The sequence below is a fragment of the Oncorhynchus kisutch genome, linkage group LG30 (genome assembly GCF_002021735.2).
Source record: "Oncorhynchus kisutch isolate 150728-3 linkage group LG30, Okis_V2, whole genome shotgun sequence".
Lineage (NCBI taxonomy): Eukaryota > Metazoa > Chordata > Actinopteri > Salmoniformes > Salmonidae > Oncorhynchus > Oncorhynchus kisutch.
This window is the reverse complement of record NC_034203.2, coordinates 35,386,654-35,413,520: the sequence shown is the minus strand read 5'-3', so window position 1 is coordinate 35,413,520 and position 26,867 is coordinate 35,386,654. Positions and strand designations below refer to the sequence as shown.

Below are 26,867 nucleotides of genomic sequence, written 5' to 3'. Positions count from 1 at the left end.
TTTGCTGAGGTCTCTGTTTGTCTGAGTGGGTGTGTTTGTGCACACATGTGTGTGTGTAGGAAGACACAGTGGGGGCTGGCTGTCAGACAGCTAGAGTCCTAGTCCGTCCCGCTCCACTCACCCCCCCCCCCCCCTTGTGGTGTCAGTTGGTAGACAAACACTTTGACTGGCACCACCAGAAGCACTCTGATTGACACCAACAGAAACACTCAGACTGACCACCAGAAACAATGACTGACACCACCAAAACATTGACTGACACCACCAGAAACATTGACTGACACCACCAGAAACAATGACTGACACCACCAGAAACAATGACTGACACCACCAGAAACAATGACTGACACCACCAGAAACAATGACTGACACCACCAGAAACATTGACTGACACCACCAGAAACATTGACTGACACCACCAAAACATTGACTGACACCACCAGAAACATTGACTGACACCACCAGAAACATTGACTGACACCACCAGAAACAATGACTGACACCACCAGAAACAATGACTGACACCACCAGAAACATTGACTGGTACCACCAGAAACAATGACTGACACCACCAGAAACATTGACTGGCACGACCAGAAATATTGACTGACACCACCAGAAACATTGACTGGCACGACCAGAAATATTGACTGACACCACCAGAAATATTGACTGACACCACCAGAAACAATGACTGTCACCACCAGAAACAATGACTGACACCACCAGAAACAATGACTGACACCACCAGAAACATTGACTGACACCACCAGAAACATTGACTGACACCACCAGAAACAATTACTGACACCACCAGAAACATTGACTGACACCACCAGAAACAATGACTGACACCACCAGAAACAATTACTGACACCACCAGAAACACTGCATCCAGTAGAGATGCTTCTATATATTTAATACTCATATTGATGTTTCACTTTATCATTGTGGATACACCCAGATACACACACACACACACACACACACACACACACACACACACACACTAGAGCAATACAAATATATCTCACAGAACTGACAGGGCGATATCGAAGAGTTGACGCTCTTTGGTTAATCGCAAACACCTGTATCAGACAAGCCCAGTGATTGGTGGATAACTCACAGCACTGTGTCCCTGGGACAGGAAGTGGTCGCTCCGGGTCTTCCTGGTACGAGTCCTGGTTAGTTATCTGAAATACATCACACATAATATTTGCCTCAGTCGGTAGAGCATGGAGCTTGCAAAGCCAAAGGTCATGGGTCCTGGGTCCTGCTGGGGCCACCCATACGTGAAATATATGCACACATGACTGTAAGTCGCTTTGGATAAAACGCCTCTACTGAATGGCATATATAATGGCATATGCAGTAAATATAACACACTGTATATCATTCAAAGGAATTTTACTGTGCAATAGAGGGTGAGCCATTTTTATTTCTACTTTGCACATTCTTCCATTGCAAAACTACCATTCCAGTGTTTTACTTGCTATATTGTATTTACTTTGCCACCATGGCCTTTTTTGCCTTTACCTCCCTTCTCACCTCATTTGCTCACATCGTATATAGACTTGTTTATACTGTATTATTGACTGTATGTTTGTTTTACTCCATGTGTAACTCTGTGTCGTTGTATCTGTCGAACTGCTTTGCTTTATCTTGGCCAGGTCGCAATTGTAAATGAGAACTTGTTCTCAACTTGCCTACCTAAAGGTGAAATAAAAAATAAAAAAAATAAAAAATTACAGTTGAAGCCAGAAGTTTACATACACCTCAGCCAAATACATTTAAACTCAGTTTTTCACAATTCCTGACATTTAATCCCATTAACATTTTCCTGTCTTAGGTCAGTTAGGATCACCACTTTATTTTAAGAATGTGAAATGTCAGAATAATAGTAATGATTTAGTAATGAGTAGTAATGAGAATGATTTATTTCAGCTTTTATTTCTTTCATCACATTCCCAGTGGGTCAGAATAATACACTCAATTAGTATTTGGTAGCATTGCCTTTAAATTGTTTAACTTGGGTCAAATGTTTTCGGTAGCCTTCCACAAGCTTCCCACAATAAGTTGGGTGAATTTTGGCCCATTCCTCCTGACAGAGCTGGAGTAACTGAGTCAGGTTTGTAGGCCTCCTTGCTCACACACGCTTTTTCAGTTCTGCCCACAAATTTTCTATAGGATTGAAGCCCTTTTGCCACAACTTTGGAAGTATGCTTGGGGTCATTGTCCAGTTGGAAGACCCATTTGTGACCAAGCTTAACTTCCTGACTGATGTCTTGAGATGTTGCTTCAATATATCCACCTAATTTTCCGTCCTCATGATGCCATCTATTTTGTGAAGTGCACCAGCCCTTCCTGCAGCAAAGCACCCCAACAACATGATGCTGCCCCACCAGTGCTTCACGTTTGGGATGGTGTTCTTCGGCTTGCAAGTCTCCCCTTTCTCCTCCAAACATAACGATGGTCATTATGGCCAAACAGTTCTATTTTTGTTTCATCAGACGAGAGGACATTTCTCCAAAAACTATGATCTTTGTCCCCATGTGCAGTTGCAAACTGTAATCTGGCTTTTTTATGGCGGTTTTGAAGCAGTGGCTTCTTCCTTGCTGAGCGGCCTTTCAGGTTATGTCGATATAGGACTTGTTTTACTGTGGATATAGATACTTTTGTACCTGTTTCCTTCAGCATCTTCACAAGGTCCTTTGCTGTTGTTCTGGGATTGATTTGCACTTTTGGCACCAAAGTACGTCCATCTCGTGGACGTGGTACCTTCAGGTGTTTGGAAATTGCTCCCAAGGATGAACCAGACTTGTGGAGGTCTTGGCTGATTTCTTTTGATTTTCCCATCATGTCAGGCAAAGAGGCACTGTGTTTGATGGTAGGCCTTGAAATACATCCGCAGGTACACCTCCAATTGACTCAAATTATGTCAATTAGCCTATCAGAAGCTTCTAAAGCCATGACATAATTTTAGGGAATTTTCCAAGATGTTTAAAGGCACAGTCAATTTAGTGTATGTAAACTTCTGACCCACTGGAATTGTGATCCAGTGAATTATAAGTGAAATTATCTGTCTGTATAAGTGAAATAATCTGTCTGTAAACAATTGTTGGAAAATTACTTGTGTCATATGTAACAGTTTAGCTTCCGTCCCTCTCCTCGCCCCTACCTGGGCTCGAACCAGGGACCCTCTGCCCAAAGACAACAGTCACCCTCGAAGCATCGTTACCCATCGCGCCAGAGCAAAGGGAACAACTACTTCAGGTCTCAGAGCGAGTGACGTCACCCAATTGAAACGCTATTAGCGCGCACCACTTCTAACTAGCTAGCTATTTTACATCAGTTACACAAGCACAAAGTAGATGTCCTAACCGACTTGCCAAAACTATAGTTTGTTAAGAATACATTTGTGGAGTTGTTGAAAATGAGTTTTAATGACTCCAACCTAAGTGTATGTAAACTTCCGACTTGAAATGTATATGTGTTGGACAACAGCTTACATCTTGGTCTCTCATGGCATTGAGTTGCTCCAGTTTTTTGGCCCAATAGCGTGCCTCTTCCTCAGGGATATCTGAAAACAAGAGCCCAACAAAAAATCACAATGTACCCTCGCACATGCACACACCACAGCAATTAACATTAAGCTTTCCAACAGCAGTTTTACTTGGAAAACTTACATAAATGATAACGCCCAAGATGCCGGTGTTTGGAGGATATATTGGCACGGATGTTGTTAGGCCCGAGACAACGGCTTAGAGGGCATTATCACTTTTATACAACGGGTTACCAATATATTCAAATAATGGTTCTAGCAGTGAAGAGGGCGAACCGGAGGATTCCGAGCCTTCCACTTCTACCGATGATGACAGCTTCGCACCAGGCCTAGCCATACCTCCAAACAATGCCAGCAGGGACCCTACTATTTGGGTCCCGGACTCAGATTCGTCGCTCCACGTCCCCGCTGACAGTGGTGCTGCTGCAGGATATCAATCCGAGGGCCTTATTTTCGGCCAAGAAGCACGCACTCGCTGAACCCGGTTCTCTCTGGCGCAGCATAGTGTTGCTTCGAAGCGGCTGAGTTTTTAAATGTGTTAAGGCTGGGTCATTGACAGAAAGCTTATTTTAAACTGCTCTAGCAAAACGAGGCCCGCCATGCATTTCTGAAAGCACTCCAAAGCTCAAATGATCTCACTCTTTTTACAGTTCTACAGGAATATTAAATTATATGTCAAACATGTTAAAGAAAAGTGTTATTTTTATTTATTGTAACAATTGTGGGGTCGTGCCATGTGTGATAACAAGTGTCATATTATTAGTAAGAAACTATTTTCCCTACTATAGGTAGCTGGCTGCATAGTGATTGCAACATTGTAACTCTCAGATGCGGAGGTTAAAGTAAGATTCCTTTATTCCTGGTAAGGGACCTCCTATATCTGCAAGCACCAGCATGTTTTATGGGGCCTTACTCTTAGAATTACAGGTAGAATTGGAGCCTATTTCTTCCTATTCAAAACGTGGTAGGCCTACATGTACATGTTTGACAAACACAATTATGCTATCTATAGATGTCGGTATAGCCAAATCCTCCAATACTGTCGCATGCACTCCTTAAATACCCCCGTGTCTGGGAAGGGCTTGGTGTGTTTGGGCTGGAATTGAATGAGGGTACCCCAAACCCTTTGTTCAAGAAAAGGGCAAAAAGGACACCTATTGTTAGCTTTCTATTTTGAAATAAATACCTAAAGTATCCAGATTATATGAAGTGTTCTACAACAATGCTTAACTCCGTGATGCCTTATGGTAGAAACAAGTTTTAAAATGCACACGAAAGACGTGACTCGGATGCGTATGGGTTATATTGGTTCCTCTCTATGACATTCTGAAGCTAAGCTGCAGCCTATAATCTACAAGGAGACAAACAAATTGACTTTGCTATTCTGTCCCTATTAATTGAGCTTTTCACTTTCTGGAAAGAGAAGACGTTGGTTTAAACCCAGGTAACTTTTAGGAAAGCGCTTCTGTTGTTGTGTCAGGCAATGGAGGAGTAGCCAGCAGTTGAAGCCTACAGTTTTCTGCTTCGGTAGAGCGTCTGTCTGGGTGGAAAGGTCACTTTTGAAAGTGCCATGCATGGATTCCTAAGGATGTCTCAGATTTGATTATTTGCAAACAGCTGTTGCAAACCAGACACTGGTTTGACATTGGAGAAATATGTTAAGAATGCCCATTTCTCTGTCCATTCTTCCCTGAAACTTCTATTTCATTATCCACCTTTCTTTTGAGACTTAGTCAGCCAAACATTTTATTTTGATTGCAATATGTATTATATTATTTCCCCAGATAATGCACACAGAAATATACAAATGAATTTAATAGAGACATGATTTTATCAATGTAATCAGATTAAAAATATTAGGCTATGTTATTGACATTGAACTGATTATATAGCCTACTAACCAGATGTGTTTTTAAAAAGTGTTTATTTTGTAGCATAGTCATGTGGATTGGGCTGCTATTATGTTCTATTTCTCCATTTCTTAGGCCAAAACTATCGCCGATCCCCGCTGTACATAGTTTAACGGGGATAAGAGGGAGGACGTTTTTTGTCTTGCCTAGGGAAGCAGAATGTCCAGGGTCGGCCCTGCCAGTTCATTCAGTCTTTTCGTTCTGCATCTATGGGCGCGACCCAGTCATTCGTTCTAAATGTTCCATGGACATACTGGCTGGCAACGTTCTCATCCCTTGCTTGCTAGCCAGCCAACTACGGCTAACGTACAGTCACGTCCAAAAGTGCAGCCAGAATAACAGCAAAATAGCTGCATTTGCATTTGTTTAAGATGTTTTCTAGTGATATTTATTTGGATACATCCATAACAATGAGCTAAAAAGGCACGATTTCGCCTCGAATGGAAAATGTGCTATTGTTTTTACCTTGGCAAGTCAGTTAGGAACAAATGATTAATTGCAATGACAGCCTATCAGGGGCGGAACGACAGACTTGAACCGTGTCAGCTCAGGGATTCAATCTTGCAACCTTTCGTTTACTAGTCCAACGCTCTAACCACTAAGCTACCTGCTGCTCCCTCAAGACACTGCTATTCAGAATGAGGTAGCCTACAACACATATACACTAACACAATCACTTCAACCTGAAGCTGGAGACTGCAAATCAGCTGCATTTCATTTGACCTGTTTTCAATTACATTTGTTTTCTATATATCCATAAAATTTATGCCAGCTGATTCATGATTTCGACTGGCTGAGAAACGCTGCCTGCCCATCTGTATTGTCCCGACTCCCGACACGTTCATTACTATGGGACAGCCGGAGATCGAATATTGAAACAATGTTGTAAATGTCGGAGAGACAGACAGCAAGGTTTATACAAAGCTCAGCTGTTGAAAACAAAAAAAAGGGAGATCATTTCTAAATGCTTTTTATAGTGGAAATCAAATTCATAAATTGCCTGGCTGGGCTGATGAGACAGTGGATTGCGCAGTCAGATGGAACAGAGTAAATAGGCATTTATTTTAAGTTCATAGATTTAGCAGGTGGTAGTTTGTGGAATAGACACCGTCTGGAATCCGGTTTTAACCAATCAGCATTCAGGATTAGACCCACCCTTTGTATAAATACTACTAGCTGGATAGAAGCTACTCTAGTGCACCCATTTCCCCCCAAACTATTACCACCAATCAAAGTGAGATTGACTTTTCACCCAGATCCCCAGGCCTTTAAATAACCTATTGGCTTGACTGTTGCTCAGTCAGACAAACAGAAAGAGTCAGATCACCAGTATATAGGGGATGAGAGGCAGTGTAAAATGACTCCTAATCAATGCTAGCAGAACGAATCCTGATTACGTTCACACAGGAAGCTAAAGGGAAGGACAGCAGCAGCCAACCTAGTGACACAGATCAGTGTGTTTCTATAGGGACACATGGAATGGAATTAAACAGCGTTGTATTCACTAGCAAGGAAACGGAAGCAAATGGGCCGAAACCGAGAGGGACTAACAGGTCTTGTCCAATGAGAAACACTTGTTTTCATTTTCCATTGCAAAATGTTTTGTTACGTTGTACACCGATGAATATAAGACCCTGGATAACTCAGCTAAAGATCAGAATGTAGGTTCAGGTGTGATTATGTTCACATTAAGATGCTTCTCTGGCATGACTGTGTATGTGGAGTGTGGACAGTGACACGTACAAATATGATTCGAGACATCTAAACTACTGTTTGCTCCTTTTAGAATCTGAGAGTGGAAGACTTACACTCTCGTCTCGAACATGTACGCTCGACATTTCCGAACATTCCCAATACAAGTCAGAATGTTGAAGAAACTTCATTTTGACTTACTTGACCTGTTGTCTTCTGATTTTGTCCTCGTGTCGAAGGTAATCTGAGACAGAATATCCACAGGGAAGTATTATGAGCCCCTCTTTCAGTACGCTGGTTTGCATATGGTTCTGTCAGTTTGTATTTCCATTTTGTATTTTCAATACTAACACAATTTGCACGCGACTTAAACATTTGCACAATATGTAGACAATGGCTGACCGTAGCCGAACCACAGACCCAACAAAACGCAAGCACTTCCAGCTGATTGCTAGAACACGTTCATCGGGTGACAATGTTCCATTAAGTTGGTAACACACTATGCATCACATGCAATGGGTCAGGAGATGGAAAATACAACCTGGAACTATAAGCCGACAGCCGTATACAGACCAGTGCTACAACAAGTCTGGTTCATAATAATGTTTTCCTGTGGACATTTTATCTCCACTTCCTACCGTCAAAAGGACCAACAACACGGACAACCAGTAAAGTGTATTTAAATATAATTTCATTCAACACTCTGGCTTGTAGAGACCCCTGCGTCTTTTTTTAGGGCGATTTCTTTCAGACTGAACATCCATGGGGTAACCATGGTAACAGTCTAGCGTATCTACTGTATTTTATCTACTGTATTTTATCTACTGTATTTTTAACTACTCTATTATATCTACTGTATTTTAAGACGTTTTGGGGGAATAAATTATGGTCAATGAAGTATAGTCATTATTTGATTCATTAAGTTGTGTTTGTTCATCCATCCGTTAATAATTGTTTTGTTTATTAGTTTGTTATTTCATTGGTTCCCTCCCTCACTCACCGAGAGGCAGTTCAAAGCGTGTGTCCAGCAGCACCTGGTGTAAAGTGGGGTCTTTGGTTCCACAGATATCGTTGTCCGCCATGATAACCTGGGAGTCCAGGGTCAGCCAGTCCCCCGGACCCTCCTACACAATAGAAATGGAACGCATGAACCTGATACACCATTCATTATCATTGTTAGTTTGTTAGTTAGAACCCCATTGTAATATTGCATACTAAAACATTAGCCTGGTCCCAGATCAGTTCGTGCTGTCTTACCATCTCTTACAGTCATTGTCATGCAACTGACAACCAGTCTGTCCCTGGATCTTTCAACAGGGACTCATTCAGTGAATAATTATAATTGTACATTCCACGCAGAGCTTCCATGGCTGATATAATTTATTATCCCAAGGAGTTGCCTTGCCCCGGCTTAGGAAGTAAGTAGTACAATAATTTTTCAATTTAAATTACTTTGCAAAATTCTTGCAACTAATAGAATGTTATATATATGGGGGATACAATCTTCCAGCTCTGCAGGTTCTGCTGTGAGGAGGCAGAGTCATTAGATCATTTATTTTGGTATTGTCCATATGTAGGTGGTTTTTGGTCACAGGTCCAGGAATGGCTGAAGAATTGCAACATTTGCCTAGAACTAATGCTGCAGATGGCAATACTGGGTGATTTGAAAAGCCATAGTCAATCAATCAATAATATTATAATAATTTTAGCAAAAATGTTTATTTTTAATTTACAATCCATAGAAGCTATGAGAATAGAAAGGTTCAGGTCATTTGTGAAGCATCACAGCACAGTTGAACAATATATGGCAAATAGAAATCCAAAATGATTGATGTTGAGAGATGGATGGGAGGGGTTGAATGAAGCTGAAGGGTGGGACTAAGAGCAAGGTAAAACATGTAAAACATCTGTAAAATGTATGTAGGTTCAGAACTTTTACAAATAGAAATCAAACTGGATGGTCATCAGAAATAGAGGAAGGACTAAAAACAAACAAAAAAACAAACAAAAACAAACAAAAAAAATAACTATTGTAAAATAGACTGTGTCTGTAAAATGTGTATAAGATGTATAAATTGAAGGTAAAAGCCGAAGTGTTTATTAGTTTACTCCAATTGAGGGATCGGTGGAAGGGTTGCGGGGAATAATAATAAAGGTATATTCTTTTAAAAAGTATGTATGTCTATATAGGTATGTGTATGTATATATGTGTATATGTATGTCTATATAGGTATGTGTATGTATATATGTGTATATGTATGCATGCGTGTATGGATATATATATTTACCCAAAAAATATATGGGGGATTGGAAATGATGCAGACAATTACATTGATGGAACCAATATTCTTTCTGCAATATTAAGCTGATCCACCCCCCCCCCCCCAAATATATTTTTTAAGTAAGTAGTACTATGCCAGTATGAGTTTTGGAGGTGTAGTGTACCTCGTTTGATTGGCGGATGCTGTGCAGGGGGATCCACACCGTGCCAACCATGGTGTCCCATATTAAGCCTTTATTCCACATCTCCACCGTCAGCCCCAGGTCCAGCCTGTTAATCTCACTAGAGACAGAGACAGAGAGAGAGACAGAGAGAGGGAGAAAGAGAGAGACAGAGAGAAAGACAGAGAGAGGGAGAAAGAGAGAGAGAGAGAGAGAGAAGACAGAGAGAGAGACAGAGAGAAAGAGAGAGACACAGAGAGAGAGAGACAGAGAGAGGGAGAAAGAGAGAGAGACAGAGACAGGGAGAAAGAGAGACACAGAGAGAGAGACACAGAGAGAGGGAGAGAGAGAGACACAGAGAGAGGGAGAAAGAGAGACAGAGAGAGGGAGAAAGAGAGACAGAGAGAGGGAGAAAGAGAGACAGAGAGAGGGAGAAAGAGAGACAGAGAGCGGGAGAAAGAGAGACAGAGAGCGGGAGAAAGAGAGAGACAAGACAGCGAGAGAGAGAGACAGAGAGAGGGAGAAAGAGAGAGAGAAAGAGAGAGACAGAGAGAGGGAGAAAGAGAGAGACACAGAGAGAGGGAGAAAGAGAGAGACACAGAGAGAGGGAGAAAGAGAGAGACACAGAGAGAGGGAGAAAGAGAGAGACAGAGAGAGGGAGAAAGAGAGCGAGAAAGAGAGAGACAGAGAGAGGGAGGGAGAAAGAGAGCGAGAAAGAGAGAGACAGAGAGAGGGAGAAAGAAAGAGAGAGAGACAGAGAGAGACACAGAGAGAGGGAGAAAGAGAGAGAGAGACACAGAGAGAGGGAGAAAGAGAGACAGAGAGAGAGAGGGAGAAAGAGAGACAGAGAGAGGGAGAAAGAGACACAGAGAGAGGGAGAAAGAGACACAGAGAGAGGGAGAAAGAGACACAGAGAGAGGGAGAAAGAGAGACAGAGAGAGGGAGAAAGAGAGAGGGAGAAAGAGAGAGATGGAGAAGACAGCACAGATACAATAGGGGAAAGACAGCAGGAGAGAGAATGGGGAAAAGAGATACACAGAGTAGTTTGTGTCAGGAAGACAGGAATAAACTGAATGGAAGGAGTGAGGGAGGAGGAGGAACTAGAGTAAACAGAGGCCGACCCAGAGTCAGACAAAAGCTCAGGGTGGGACATACAAATGTGCTGTGTGATTGGGATTATTATATTTTTTCTCTCTCTAACACACAGACACACACACAAATTACTTCTGGGTCTGAGGGTACCAAATAGAAAATACGTCTCTATAAGAGAGTGTCTGGGAGGAATCTAACAAACAGCCTTTACAAGACAACAGGGAGTTATTAAACAGAGAGATGGTGGAGAGGTAGAGAGCAAGGGGAGGGAGGGAGGAGTAGAGAGAGACGGGGGAGTAGAGAGGGGAGAGAGGTAGAGAGCGAGGGGAGGGAGGGAGGGGAAGAGAGAGATGGGGGAGTAGAGAGGGGAGAGAGGTAGAGAGCGAGGGGAGGGAGGGAGGGGAAGAGAGAGATGGGGGAGTAGAGAGGGGAGAGAGGTAGAGAGCGAGGGGAGGGAGGGAGGAGTAGAGAGAGATGGGGGAGTAGAGAGGGGGGAGAGGGGGGAGAGGTAGAGAGCGAGGGGAGGGAGGGAGGGGAAGAGAGAGATGGGGGAGTAGAGAGGGGAGAGAGGTAGAGAGCGAGGGGAGGGAGGGGAAGAGAGAGATGGGGGAGAGGTAGAGAGCGAGGGGAGGGAGGGGAAGAGAGAGATGGGGGAGTAGAGAGGGGGGAGAGAGATGAAGGAGGTGGGGGGGAATGGGGGGATTGGGAGAGGGGAGACGCCGACAAGCCTCACAAGACGAGTCTGAAGGTAGCCGGGTACCAGATAGAAAAATGAATGGAAGTATATATGGCGATAGTTTAGAGCATAAAATAAGGAGTTAAATACATATAAAAATAAGGAATTATTTCCTGATCCTTCGTATATCTCTCAGATAGAGGACAGACACATAGGAACACACTTCCTTTAGTCCCTAAAAATCTGTTTATCAATGTATGAAGATGTAATTCAATGCCTTTCTATGGGATAATAACAGCAAGGCCAAATGCAATGTTTCATCAACTATACAGTGCAAATGAATCTCAGTGCAAATGAATCGCAGTGCAAATGAATCCCAGTGCAAATGAATCCCAGTGCAAATGAATCCCAGTGCATTGCCAAAAACTGGGAATTTTTACTAGGATTAAATGTCAAGATGAAATGTAAAAATGCCCTGTCTTAGGTCAGTTAGGATCAACACTTTATTTTAAGAATGTGAAATGTCAGAATAATAGTACAGAGAATGATTTATTTCAGCTTGTATTTCTTTCATCACATTCCCAGTGGGTCAGAAGTTTACATACACTCAATTAGTATTTGGTAGCATTGCTTTTAAATTGTTTAACTTGGGTCAAATGTTTTGGGTAGCCTTCCACAAGCTTCCCACAATAAGTTGGGTGAATTTTGGCCCATTCCTCCTGACAGAGCTGGAGTAACTGCCCGTAAGGCCTCCTTGCTTGCACACACTTTTTCAGTTCTGCCCACAACATTTCTACAGGATTGAGGTCAGGGCTTTGTGATGGCCACTCCAATACCCTGACTTTGTTGTGCTTAATGCCATTTTGTCACAGCTTTGGAAGTATGCTTGGGGTCATTGTCCAGTTGGATGAACCATTTGCGACCAAGCTTAACTTCCTGACTGATGTCTTGAGATGTTGCTTCAATATATCCACATCATTTTCCTGCCTTCCTCATGAAGCCATCTATTTTGTGAAGTGCACCAGCCCCTCCTGCAGCAAAGCACCCCCACAACATGATGCTGCCACCCCCGTGCTTCACGGTTGGGATGGTGTTCTTCGGCTTGCAATCCTCCCCCTTTTTCCTCCAAACATAACGATGGTCATTATGGCCAAACAGTTCTATTTTTATTTCATCAGACGAGAGGACATTTCTCCAAAAACTATGATCTTTGTCCCCATGTGCAGTTGCAAACCGTAGTCTGGCTTTTTTATGGTGGTTTTGGAGCAGTGGCTTCATCCTTGCTGGGCAGCCTTTCAGGTTATGTCTTGATAGGACTCGTTTTACTGTGAATATAGATACTTTTGTACCCGTTTCCTCCAGCATCTTCACAAGGTCCTTTGCTGTTGTTCTGGGATTGATTTGCACTTTTCACACCAAAGTACGTCCATCTCTAGGAGACAGAACGCGTCTCCTTCCTGAGTGGTATGACAGCTGCATGGTCCCATGGTGTTTATACTTGCGTACTGTTGTTTGTACAGATGAACTTGGTACCTTCAGGCGTTTGGAAATTGCTCCCAAGGATGAACCAGACTTGTGGAGGTCTACACATTTTTTCCTGAGGTCTTGGCTGATTTCTTTTGATTTTCCCATGATGTCAAGCAAAGAGGCACTGAGTTTGAAGGTAGGCCTTGAAATACATCCACAGGTACACCTCCAATTGACACAAATTATGTCAATTAGCCTATCAGAAGCTTCTAAAGCCATTACATTATTTTCTGGAATTTTCCAAGCTGTTTAAAGGCACAGTCAACTTAGTGTATGTAAACTTCTGACCCACTGGAATTGTGATACAGTGAATTATAAGTGAAATAATCTGTCTGTAAACAATTGTTGGAAAAATTACTTGTGTCATGCACAAAGTAGATGTCCTAACTGACTTGCCAAAACTATAGTTTGTTAACAAGAAATTTGTGGAGTGGTTGAAAAACGAGTTTTAATGACTCCAACCTAAGTGTGTGTAAACTTCCGACTTCAACTGTAAATATTTTTGGGGTGACTGACTATGCTCTTTATTTTCTGCATCTATGTCATATTGCTGAGTCTACCTTTATTTTAAAAAGACGGAGGCAAGATTTCCTGTCTGAGTAGTGACTCTTTTTAAGAAAAGTGTCATTTTGATTAGTGCCTGTAACTGTGGGAGGAGAGGGACATTACAGAGGGATCTGAGTTTTAGGGAGGAGACTGGAAGTCATTACAGAGGGATCTGAGTTTTAGGGAGGAGACTGGATGCCATTACAGAGGGATCTGAGTTTTAGGGAGGAGACTGGAAGTCATGACAGAGAGATCTGAGTTTTAGGGAGGAGACTGGAAGTCATGACAGAGAGATCTGAGTTTTAGGGAGGAGACTGGAAGCCATGACAGAGAGATCTGAGTTTTAGGGAGGAGACTGGAAGTCATGACAGAGAGATCTGAGTTTTAGGGAGGAGACTGGAAGCCATGACAGAGAGATCTGAGTTTTAGGGAGGAGACTGGATGCCATTACAGAGGGATCTGAGTTTTAGGGAGGAGACTGGAAGCCATTACAGATGGATCTGAGTCATAGCTTAGATCTTCTGTGGTTCATCACTGTTACAATGCCAAACGCCTCGCACCATCACACCAGCAGCCCACAGGACACTACTCTGCAGTCAACCAGCCTGCCTACTGCTGCATGTTTCATAACCCACTAGTTTTTATTTTTTCATTATATCTTTATTTAACTAGGAAAGTCAGTTAAGAACAAATTCTGATTTTCAATGACGGCCTAGGAACAGTGGGTTAACTGCCTCGTTGAGGGACAGAACAACTGATTTTTACCTTGTCAGCTCGGGGATTCGATCTTGCAACCTTTCGGTTACAAGTCCAACCCTCTAACCACTAGGCTACCTGCCGCACTTGTAAGCATAATACTCACCAGTCAAGTACACACTCACTGGTTACCACACTACTCACCAGTCAAACTAGTATACACTCACTGGCTACCACACTACTCACCAGTCAAACTAGTATACACTCACTGGCTACCACACTACTCACCAGTCAAACTAGTATACACTCACTGGCTACCACACTACTCACCAGTCAAACTAGTATACACTCACTGGCTACCACACTACTCACCAGTCAAACTAGTATACACTCACTGGCACACTTTCACCATCCACATTTGCTGACAAGCACACTGTTAGTAAGTCAGCTAGGAGATGGTTATGTAATGTAGGAGATGGTTATGCAATGTAGGAGATGGTTATGTAATGTAGGAGATGGTTATGTAATGTAGGAGATGGTTATGTAATGTAGGATATGGTTATGTATTGTAGGAGATGGTTATGTAATGTAGGAGATGGTTATGTAATGTAGGAGATGGTTATGTAATGTAGGAGATGGTTATGTAATGTAGGAGATTGGTTAGGTAATGGAGATGATGGTTATGTAATGTAGGAGATTGTTATGCAATGTAGGAGATGGTTATGTAATGTAGGAGATGGTTATGTAATGTAGGAGATGGTTATGTAATGTAGGATATGGTTATGTATTGTAGGAGATGGTTATGTAATGTAGGAGATGGTTATGTAATGTAGGAGATGGTTATGTAATGTAGGAGATGGTTATGTAATGTAGGAGATTGGTTAGGTAATGTAGATGATGGTTATGTAATGTAGGAGATTGTTATGTAATGTAGGAGATGGTTATGTAATGTAGGAGATGGGTATGTAATGTAGGAGATGGTTATGTAATGTAGGAGATTGTTATGTAATGTAGGAGAGGGTTATGTAATGTAGGAGATGGGTATGTAATGTAGGAGATGGTTATGTAATGTAGGGGATGGTTATGTAATGTAGGAGATGGGTATGTAATGTAGGAGATGGTTATGTAATGTAGAAGATTGTTATGTAATGTAGGAGAGGGTTATGTAATGTAGGAGATGGTTATGTCATGTAGGAGATGGTTATGCAATGTAGGAGATGGTTATGTCATGTAGGAGATGGTTATGTAATGTAGGAGATGGTTATGTCATGTAGGAGATGGTTATGTCATGTAGGAGATGGTTATGTCATGTAGGAGATGGTTATGTCATGTAGGAGATGGTTATGTAATGTAGGAGATGGTTATGTCATGTAGGAGAAGGTTATGTAATGTAGGAGATGGTTATGTAATGATAGAGGAGGAAGAGAAAGACGAGGGAAGATAAGGGAACAGTAGGAGGAGAAAAAGGAGGAGGAAGAAGGGAGGAAGTAAGAGATCAAGAAGCAACGGGGAGGAAGGGGATAAGGAGGAGAGAGAGATGAGCTGGGAAGAAGAGGATAAGGGGGAGAGTTGAGAGAGAGAGGAGCTGGGAAGAAGAGGATAAGGGGGATAGTTGAGAGAGAGAGGAGCTGGGAGGAAGAAGATAAGGAGGAGAGAGAGAGAGGAGCTGGGAGGAAGAAGATAAGGAGGAGAGAGAGAGAGGAGCTGGGAGGAAGAAGATAAGGAGGAGAGAGAGAGAGAGAGAGGAGCTGGGAGGAAGAAGATTAGGAGGAGAGAGAGAGGAGCTGGGAGGAAGAGGATAAGGAGGAGAGAGAGGAGCTTGGAAGAAGAGGATAAGAGGGAGAGGAGACAGAAGCTGGGAGGAAGAGGATAAGGGGGAGAGGAGAGAGGAGCTGGGAGGAAGAGGATAAGGAGGAGAGAGAGAGGAGCTGGGAGGAAGAGGATAAGGGGGAGAGGAGAGAGGAGCTGGGAGGAAGAGGATAAGGAGGAGAGAGAGGGGGGAGTTGGGAGGAAGAGGATAAGGAGGAGAGAGATATGGAGAGGGGCTGGGAGGATGAGGATAAGGAGGAGAGAGAGGAGCTGGGAGGAAACGGATAAGGAGGAGAGAGAGAGGAGCTGATTAGGAAGAGGATAAGGAGGAGAGAGAGAGAGATGAGCTGGGAGGAAGAGGATAAGGAGGAGAGAGAGGAGCTGGGAGGAAGAGGATAAGGGGGAGAGGAGAGAGGAGCTGGGAGGAAGAGGATAAGGAGGAGAGAGAGGGGGGAGCTTGGAGGAAGAGGATAAGGAGGAGAGAGATATGGAGAGGGGCTGGGAGGATGAGGATAAGGAGGAGAGAGAGGAGCTGGGAGGAAGAGGATAAGGAGGAGAGAGAGAGGAGCTGGGAGGAAGAGGATAAGGGGGAGAGGAGAGAGGAGCTGGGAGGAAGAGGATAAGGAGGAGAGAGAGGGGGGAGCTGGGAGGAAGAGGATAATGAGGAGAGAGATATGGAGAGGGGAGCTGGGAGGAAGAGGATAAGGAGGAGAGAGAGGAGCTGGGAGGAAACGGATAAGGAGGAGAGAGAGAGGAGCTGATTAGGAAGAGGATAAGGAGGAGAGAGAGAGGGGAGCTGGGAGGAAGAGGATAAGGAGGAGAGAGATAGGGAGAAGGGTTGGGAGGAAGAGGATAAGGAGGAGAGAGAGAGGAGCTGGTAGGAAGAGGATAAGGAGGAGAGAGAGAGAATCACTGGAAGGAAGAAGATAAGGAGGAGAGAGAGATAGAGTGAGAGGAACTGGGAGGAAGTCCATGTGGAGAGCGAGGAGGAGTGAGTGATAGGGGTACCGAGGGAGAAGAGATGAAATAACGGATGAGGGAGCAGGAGGGAAAAGGAGGTAGAGATAAACTGATGGAAAGACATTAAACAATAAAGAGGATAAAGAAAGATGGAGGTCGATGTAAGAAGAATTCAGAGACGTGAAGGAGTGACACAAAAGGAAATAGAGATTTAGAGAATGGTGAAGAGAGGGAGATGAAGTCTTAGAAAGAGAGAGGACTCACAACATGAAGTCCTGCTCCCAGCTGGGCAGGCTTCCCCGGACAGCGATGGTCGTGCTCTTCACATTTTGCACCTTCAGGGTCACATACGTGTTGAACTTCTCTGTGAGTGAGAGAGAGAAAGACCGGAATTACTCTGTGAGGGGTAGAGTGAGAAAGTACTGAATTACTCTGTGAGGGGTAGAGTGATAAAGAACAGAATTTATCTGTGAGGGAGAAAAATTGCTCACTGAATTTATCTGTGAAGGGTAGAGAGTGAAATGACTGAATTTCTCTGTGAAAGGGTAGAGAGTGAAATAACTGAATTTATCTGTGAGAGGTAGAGAGTGAAAGAACTGAATTTATCTGTGAGGGGTAGAGAGTGAAAGAACTGAATTTATCTGTGAGGGGTAGAGAATGAAAGAACTGAATTTATCTGTGAGGGGTAGAGAGTGAAAGAACTGAATTTATCTGTGAGGGGTAGAGAGTGAAAGAACTGAATTTATCGGAGAGGGGTAGAGAGTGAAAGAACTGAATTTATCTGTGAGGGGTAGAGAGTGAAAGAACTGAATTTATCTGTGAGAGGTAGAGAGTGAAAGAACTGAATTTATCTGTGAGGGGTAGAGAGTGAAATAACTGCATTTATCTGTGAGGGGTAGAGGGTGAAATAACTGCATTTATCTGTGAGGGGTAGAGGGTGAAATAACTGGATTTATCTGTGAGGGGTAGAGGGTGAAATAACTGCATTTATCTGTGAGGGGTAGAGAGTGAAATAACTGCATTTATCTGTGAGGGGTAGAGGGTGAAATAACTGAATTTATCTGTGAGGGGTAGAGGGTGAAATAACTGAATTTATCTGTGAGGGGTAGAGAAAGAAACAACTGAAGAGGAGAGGAAAGAAATGCTCCATATAAGAACTCTAGTCAGAGAAGTTGGCTGAAACACAGATCTAGGACCAGGGCAGGAGTTTTTCCTCAGCACATGACCTGACCAGCCACACATGATCAGGTAAACTCCTGTCCCTATAAAACATAGCTAGCAAGTTTTCCCCAACCCAGTCCTGTTTTGTCTATTCTATTTCCAGGTTCCCAGCAGCACATACCTTGGGCTCCATCCAGCTTGGCTTTCTTCACTGTGAAAACATAGAGAGGAACACAGTCACACAGGGCAACACCATCTGTCGACAGAACTCTTACATACAGAACATAACATGCTGGAGCTGTTAACCTCCAAAATGGGTTCCAGTTTCCTGTTTTGTGGTTGTCACTAGTTACCACAACCGCAAAGTAAAAACTGTCTATAAAATATTATTTAAGGTTAGGGTTAGGCATAAGATTAGCAGTGTGGCTAAGGTTAGGGTTAGGCATAAGATTAGCAGTATGGCTAAGGTTAGGGCTAGGTTTAAAATCACATTTTAAGAAGATACATTGTAGAAATAGGAACGTTTATGACATTGTGGCTGTGGTAACTAGTGACAACCCTGTTTTGTGGGCAGTTCTCATGTTGGATCATTTCTCTGGATCTCTGGAAAGTTGGATGGTGGTATAATTCCATCTGATTTCCTGTACGTGTGAAAACTTGTTTTACTAAGCTATATGGAATTGTTTTAAGAACATCATACCAATAATCATGTTGCTATTTGATTTAGAAGTATAAAAATATATATATACAACATTTTTTTGTTACATTTTTTTTTACCTTACTGCTATTAGCCCGTACAAACACATTGAATAAAAGGCGCTGCATGGTTAATCTGTGGTCTGCATTGGCCATGCAGCATTTATGGTGATACGGCCTCTGCAGAAGTCAGGGCATTCATACTTATTGCGCTTCACGGAGCAGCGCAGAGCTGTTGTGAAGAAAGTTGCAAAGGAAGTGAGTTTGTGTTTATATAGGACCTCCCGTCGTCACCTACCGTCAACCAATCATGTTAATGTGGAGCTAGACAGAGCCCTCGCATTGTTACAGAATTTGAAAAGTGCACAGTGATGCGATACGGAGCTCAATTTGGACTCTGCATGCCTCCAGAGGCTCTGCAATTGCGTCACGCCATCGATATGGCGCCTCCGACCACATTTTCGTATAAAGCATAAATTGGCTTTAACATTGAACAACAGATAGTCACCCCCCAAAATGTAAAGGAAGTTTGTTTGAAAGTGTCTGTCCTATATCTGAGAGGTATAAGAAAGATCAGGACGTATTCATGTATTTAAGCCCTTATTTTTGGGACTGAAAAGTCTCCATATATACTGTACTTCCATAATTTTTTCCCACTGGTACCGGGAGACCTTCAGATGAGTCTTGTGAGCCTGTTGGTGTCCTAGAGCAAAACAACCTAAAACTAGGTGTTTGTGAGAGTCTCACAATTCCACAGAGGGGCCATATGAGTGTGTAGCCCAAACATGTTCGGACACTAGAAACAGAAGTTGGCAGATTGGCTGTACCGACTTCAGACGGGTCCCAAGACGCTTGTGGGAGTCGTGGAGAAGAACGGAGAACACCATCGTGGTCGCGAGAGTCTCATCTTTCCACAGAGGGGTCATTATAGTTGTTTTTATTGATTCATGTACTGCATTGCTGAGGGAGCTTGCACATACATGCTGTAAACTGTGTATGTGACTAATACATTTGATTTGATGCTCCTCAATACTTATTCCACTAGATCAAAGTTTCAGCCAGGTAGGATACATAGTGGAAACAGATGGAGTTGGGTTGCATATAGTCATGATAGGTTACAGTATTTTTCCCAATCTTCTGTTTTCATTGTGTTGGCTAATTGTTAAATAGTGCAGCGTTTATTCAAATTCAAAATAGTTGTCCAAAATATTTTACTCATCAGAGTTTTAGAATATTTTATTATTATTTTGTTATTGTTATTGCTATTAGTAAAGTGACTAAGACTTACACATTTGATACTAAATGTTATTTATTTATGTAATTTAATTTGCCATTAAGACATCTATTCTATGTATCTAAATAATAAAAGTGATAATTTGTCAGCGAATCTGTGACTGTGGTTGTGGCCTCAAAAAATGTTGGGTGCACTTTTTTTTGTTTGAGCACAAAAGGTCTGTGGCTGGCCGTGATGGCTGTCATCATCTGAGGACATTAGCTGGTTAGACTACCACGGTCCTGTTGTCTCTTGGACCAAAGTGAGTTCTTTATTTGTTCATCTGATGTTTTGTTTACTATATATATATGATTTGTTTCATAGTCGACCTACTTATCAGAGGATCTATTTGTACCTTACTTTCACTGTTCAATTGTACACTATTAGCATTAGCATTTAGCATTTGTCCATTTAAGTGGATGTAGCATTAAGTCCAAGTATTGCCACATTTTGTTGCCAGAACAATTGTCCTTTTCAAAACCCATACATTTCTTATACCAATCACACACATAGACAGAAGCATTAACACGCAGCAAACCACTTACTATATAGCAGGGGCTGTAGTGCACTCTCATAGTCTGGGTCCTAAATGGCATCCTATTTACCTACACCCTATTTCCCCTATAGCCCTGGTCAAAAGGAGTGCATTATGTAGGGAATAGTGTGCCATTTGGAACTCAGACATGGGAGGAGGCTCCACTTGTGTGACTGGCCTGTGGTGTGTTATCCACAGTGGTGTTGCAGTAGAGACAGAAGGTGGACGTGCTGATTCTCTGAGCACTGTACAGAGACTTGTCATATTGGAGAAGGGGAGAATATGTGTTGCTACCTTGCAGTCAATGTGAATCATCTACACTGTGCAAACCAGTTACAGTCACTAGCCTCTTGAAGGACAACAGAAGTGCAATAAAAAGTTATTTATTTTAAAATAACTATATATTTCTGCATTTTCGGCATCCCTCTCAAAGGGTTGTTTCAATTAAGGCTATAATGCCAAATGTGTGTGTGTTTTTTTGTAATAAAGAAACACATCCTGTTATCCTATTCTGAGAGTGTGGGTTGAATATATTTTGTGGTTTTGTCTCTATAACGCCCACTCTATCCCTCTGCAGTACTGTTTAAACAGCTCTGACGTAACTCATGCCTGCATAGTTAATGCCCTACACTTTCCCTACCCACACACACACAGACCAATGTAGTCTCGGGGGAATTCTTGTTATTCTATACGTTACATTATGAAAGGAATAGCGGTTGTACAATATCATACGAATAAAAGGACATGTAGTATCAAAGGACGTGTAGTTTCATACGTTTTACCTAGTTGTACCATAGCAAACGAATTGGAGGATGCTTAGTATTATCCTTAGACGATATCATAAGCGCCATTACTTTGTAGCCGTATTCATCGACCTGGCCAAGGCTTTCGACTCTGTCAATCACCACATTCTTATTGGCAGACTCAACAGCCTTGGTTTCTCAAATGATTGCCTCGCCTGGTTCACCAACTACTTCTCTGATAGAGTTAAGTGTGTCAAATCGGAGGGCCTGTTGTCCGGACCTCTGGCAGTGTCTACGGGGGTGCCACAGGGTTCAATTCTCGGGCCGACTCTCTTCTCTGTATACATCAATGATATCGCTCTTGCTGCTGGTGATTCTCTGATCCACCTCTACGCAGACGACACCATTCTGTATACTTCCGGCCCTTCTTTGGACACTGTGCTAACTAACATCCAGATGAGCTTCAATTCAATGCCATACAACTCTCCTTCCATGGCCTCCAACTGCTCTTAAATGCAAATGAAACTAAATGCATGCACTACTCTGGACGGTTCTGACTTAGAGTACATGGACAACTACAAATACCTAGGTGTCTGGCTAGGTGTCTGGCTAGACTGGCTAGTCTGGCTAGACTGGACGGTTCTGACTTAGAGTACATGGACAACTACAAATACCTAGGTGTCTGGCTAGGTGTCTGGCTAGACTGTAAACTTCCAGACTCACATTAAGCATCTCCAATCCAAAATTAAAACTAGAATCGGCTTCCTATTTCGCAACAAAGCATCCTTCACTCATGCTGCCAAACATACCCTCGTAAAACTGACCATCCTACCCATCCCCGACTTCGGCGATGTCATTTATAAAATAGCCTCCAACACTCTACTCAACCAATTGGATGCAGTCCACTGCACGCTGTCCACTGTCCACTGTACGCTCTCGTTGGCTGGCCCTCGCTTCATACTCGTTGCCAAATCCACTGGCTCCAGGTCATCTACAAGTCTTTGCTAGGTAAACCCCCGCCTTATCTCAGCTCACTGGTCACCATAGCAGCACCCACCCGTAGCACGTGCTCCAGCAGGTATATTTCACTAGTCACCCCCAAAGCCAATTCCTCCTTTGGGTGCCTTTCTTTCCAGTTCTCTACTGCCAATGACTGGAACTAATTGCATAAATCACTGAAGCTGGAGACTCATATCTCCCTCACTAGCTTTAAGCACCAGCTGTCAGAGCAGCTCACAGATCACTGCACCTGTACATAGTCCATCTGTAAACAGCCCATCCAACTATCTCATCCACATACTGTATTTATTTATTTATCTTGCTCCTTTGCACCCCAGTATCTCTACTTGCACATTCACCTTCTGCACATCTACCATTCCAGTGTTTAATTGCTATATTGTAATTACTTCGACATCCTTGGCCTATTTATTGCCTTACCTCACCTAAACTACATTTATTTGCTCACACTGTATATAGACTTTTGTTTTTAAATTCTACTGTATTATTGACTGTATGTTTGTTTATTCCATGTGTAACTCTGTGTTGTTGTATGTGTCAATCTGCTGTGCATTATCTTGGCCAGGTCACAGTTGTAAATGAGTACTTGTTCTCAACTAGCCAACTCATCTACTTTCATTTCTGTCTGAAGTAATTAGACCATTAGTAGGTTTCATATGTGTTGGAGGTGCTCAGAAATACATCAAGTATGTTTCGTATGGGTCTGAGGCCACACACACACACAGACACACACACACACAGTCATATTGCATCCACAGCGAGTTTTAATATTCAACAACCCCCACCTGCACAGCCCATAATACTTTCTAGAGGACTGCCTGCCTGGCCCAAGTCTCCATGACAATGGAGGAAAGATGACACGTGAAATTCCCTGACTAAGAGAGAAGAGGCATTCTACACACAAACATACACACACACGCACAAGCACACACACACACTAAACTAGTGATGAGTGAGCCTTACTGGAATACCGATGAAGTTAGTGTATTATGTAAAGGAGGCTGAAGCACGTGTACCTACCTGCCTGTAGCCCTGTGTTGTGTGGGTGAAGAACTGAAGCTATTCTTTATCTTCTTCATCATGTTGTTTTTAAACAAAGAATCACCTCCCACTGGGCAAACAACGCCATTTCAATGTGGACATTTGGGTAATATTTGGATAGAGACTTTGATCAATGAGATTTCAAACTTTATTCACCCCTCAAAAAGTCAGCCAGAAGTTTGTTGAATTCCCAATGTGTTATCACTATGCTTTCAACCATCTACACTGAACAAAAATATAAACACAACATGTAAAGTCTTGGTCCCATGTTTCATGAACTGAAAAATATCCCAGAAATGTTCCATATACACAAAAAAGCTAAATGTTTTCTCAAATGCTGTGCACACATTTTTTTTAAACCTCCCTCTTAGTGAGCATTTCTCCTTTGCCAAGATAATCAATTCAGACAGGGGTGGCATATCAAGAAGCTGATTAAACACAGGTGGATAATTACACAGGTGCACCTTGTACATGGGATGATAAAAGGACACTCAAAAATGTGCCGTTTTGTCAGACAACACAATGCCACAGATGTCTCAAGTTTTGACAGAGCGGGCAGTTGGCATGCTGACTGCAGGAATGTCCACCAGAGCTGTTACCAGAGAATTGAATGTTCATTTATCTAATGTAAACTGCCTCCAACATAGTTTGAGAGAATTTGGCAGTACGTTCAACCAGCCTCACAACCGCAGACCACGTGTATGGCGATGTGTGGGCGAGCAGTTTGCTGATGTCAACGTTGTAAACAGAGTACCCCATGGTGGTGGTGGGGTTACTGTATGGACAGGAATAAGCTATGGACAACAAACACAATTGCATTTTATTGATGGCAATTTGACCGCACAGAGATACAGTGACGAGATCTTGAGGCCAATCATCCGTCACCATCACCTCTTGTTTCAGCATGATAATGCATGGCCCCATGCCCCAAAGATCTGTACACAAATCCTGGAAGCTGAAAATGTCCCAGTTCTTATATGGCCTGCATACTCACCAGACATGTCACCCATTGAGCATGTTTGGGATGCGTACGTGTACGACAGCGTGTTCCAGTTCCTGCCAATATCCACCAACTTCGCACAGCCATTGTAGAGGAGTGGGACAACATTCCACAGGCCACAATAAACAGCCTGATCAATTATATGTGAAGGAGATGTGTCATGCTGCATGAGGCAAATGGTGATCACACCAGATACTGACTGGTTGTCTGATTCACACCCTTACCTTTTTGGGGAGGTTTCTGTGACCAACTGATGCATATCTGTATTCCTAGTTATGTGAAATCCATAGATTAGGGCCTAATGAATCCCTTTAAATGGACTGATGTCCTTATATGAACTGTAAATCAGTAAGATCTTTGAAATTGTTGCATGTTGTGTTTATATTTTAGTTCAGTATAAAAACACAACCAAGTTCCAAAGGAAAAACAATGTCTGATTTTTGGTTGAGTTGTCATCTAAATGTGTTATCACTGTGCTTTTAACCATTTTAAAGCACAACAAAGTTCAAATGGGAATACAATGTCAGATGTTTTGTATTTATACAACAATTAAATATGTTTTCACTGCTTCATCTAATAGCAGAACCAAATGACCTGGATTGCAGTTTAGATTACAAAGTACATGGTGCAAGTGATCAATGCTGTTTGTGATTCTGCACAGATTATTAGGGTAATAGTGAAGATCTCCACAGACCTGTGACCGTTGTATGCTATCTTGAACACGCGTGCTCTCTGTGACGACATAAGAAGACATTCATAGTTACAGTACGCTAACCTCAACATGTGGCCATGGATGGTGTTACTCGTTTTAAAGTTGAATAAATACTGTTCCATCCGTTTGTAAGAAAGCCTTAACTTTAGACTATTTACCCTATTACAAAAGTATTATTGAATTGTGTGTTCGGTTATATATCGACATTTAAAGGATATCTAATGCTACCACTGTTTTAATCCTGTTCTTTAACCTTTATATTTGGCTCAGTTGCAGACCTGAATCCAACATATTATTTGTTTACTTGTCAACAAGTTAATAGGCTATTTACTGTATTGCAAAAGTGATATTGAATTGTGTTTGGTTATCAACGCAACCAAATATCAATATTTGAAGGAGATGTACATGTTGTGGCACTGACTTAAGTTTGTCTACAAATGAATAATTGATATGTTGGATTCACATCTCCATCTCAACCAAGAATCAACATTAAAGAATAGGACCACATCAGATCAAACTCTATTTGAAGTGCATTTAAAGTTGGATTAGATTTAGTCGTATTCTTTAAGATGGAGACATGAATCCAACATATTAATGATTCATGTGAAGACATGAACCAAAGCTTGACCTACATGGACAATACTTTATGTGTTGTTTATTTTTATTTGAACCCTGGGTTGAATTGAAACAATTGCTGTTGATGACTTTGCAAATGCTACATACTGTAGGCCTAAATAGTCTCTGTGATACTATATGACTTGTGATTACATTTCACCTGCTCTGTTAAACCTATCCTTTGGAATGATTTTGATTGCAACAGTGAATATATGCAGTTATTAACCCTTGACCTACAACTTCCCCGCCCCTACAGAAATCTAAACAACATAATAAAAAATCCCCATCAAAATCCATCTGTTTAAGATAAAGATATCTGTTTTATTGCATGGCTGCTCCTCAATCTACCGCATCCGCCGATATCGCCCTTCCGCATCTGCGGGGAAAGGTGGTAGAGCTAGAGCGATGTTTGTCAAACCATGAGACATCCGGAAAATCGGTCTTGTCACGAAAACGTCTGTAGCGTTCAAACGGTTTTGCCAACAAACTATTGAAAGATGAGACTTAATTTTGTTCTAAGTTGGTACAGCCTCTTCTGCCTGTAGCGTCCGGAAGGTTTGGGCGACCTATTAATATGACAACTCTGTGGTAAACTGAGACTCTCATGAACACAATGGTGTTCTCTGTTTTGCTCTAGGACGCTCACAAGCCTCACAATACTTGTCTAAAGATCCCCAGGAAACTAGTTAAAAAAATGTATGGAAGTACTGTATATCTGGAGTTTACTAGCTACCACGGTCTTGGTGTCAGGTAGATTCCATTAGCTCATTAGACTACCACGGTCTTGGGGTCAGGTAGATTCCATTAGCTCATTAGACTACCACAACCTTGGGGTCAGGTAGATTCCATTAGCTCATTAGACTACCACGGTCTTGGTGTCAGGTAGATTCCATTAGCTCATTAGACTACCACAACCTTGGGGTCAGATAGATTCCATTAGCTCATTAGACTACCACGGTCTTGGTGTCAGGTAGATTCCATTAGCTCATTAGACTACCACGGTCTTGGGGTCAGGTAGATTCCATTAGCTCATTAGACTACCACGGTCTTGGGGTCAGATAGATTCCATTAGCTCATTAGACTATCACGGTCTTGGGGTCAGGTAGATTCTATTAGCTCATTAGGCTACCACGGTCTTGGGGTCAGGTAGATTCTATTAGCT

General features: G+C 42.4%; 1 protein-coding gene across 1 annotated transcript in view; it reads right to left on the bottom strand.

Annotated features, from left to right (window-relative positions):
- LOC109874760 (protein unc-13 homolog A) overlaps positions 1 to 26,867 on the bottom strand; it is a 97,197-nt gene that overhangs the window by 64,580 nt on the left and 5,750 nt on the right. Inside the window, 6 exon segments of the mRNA XM_031810303.1 lie at positions 1,127 to 1,193; positions 3,510 to 3,580; positions 8,165 to 8,288; positions 9,610 to 9,727; positions 17,177 to 17,276; positions 18,255 to 18,284. Coding sequence (XP_031666163.1) covers positions 1,127 to 1,193; positions 3,510 to 3,580; positions 8,165 to 8,288; positions 9,610 to 9,727; positions 17,177 to 17,276; positions 18,255 to 18,284 — 510 coding nt within the window.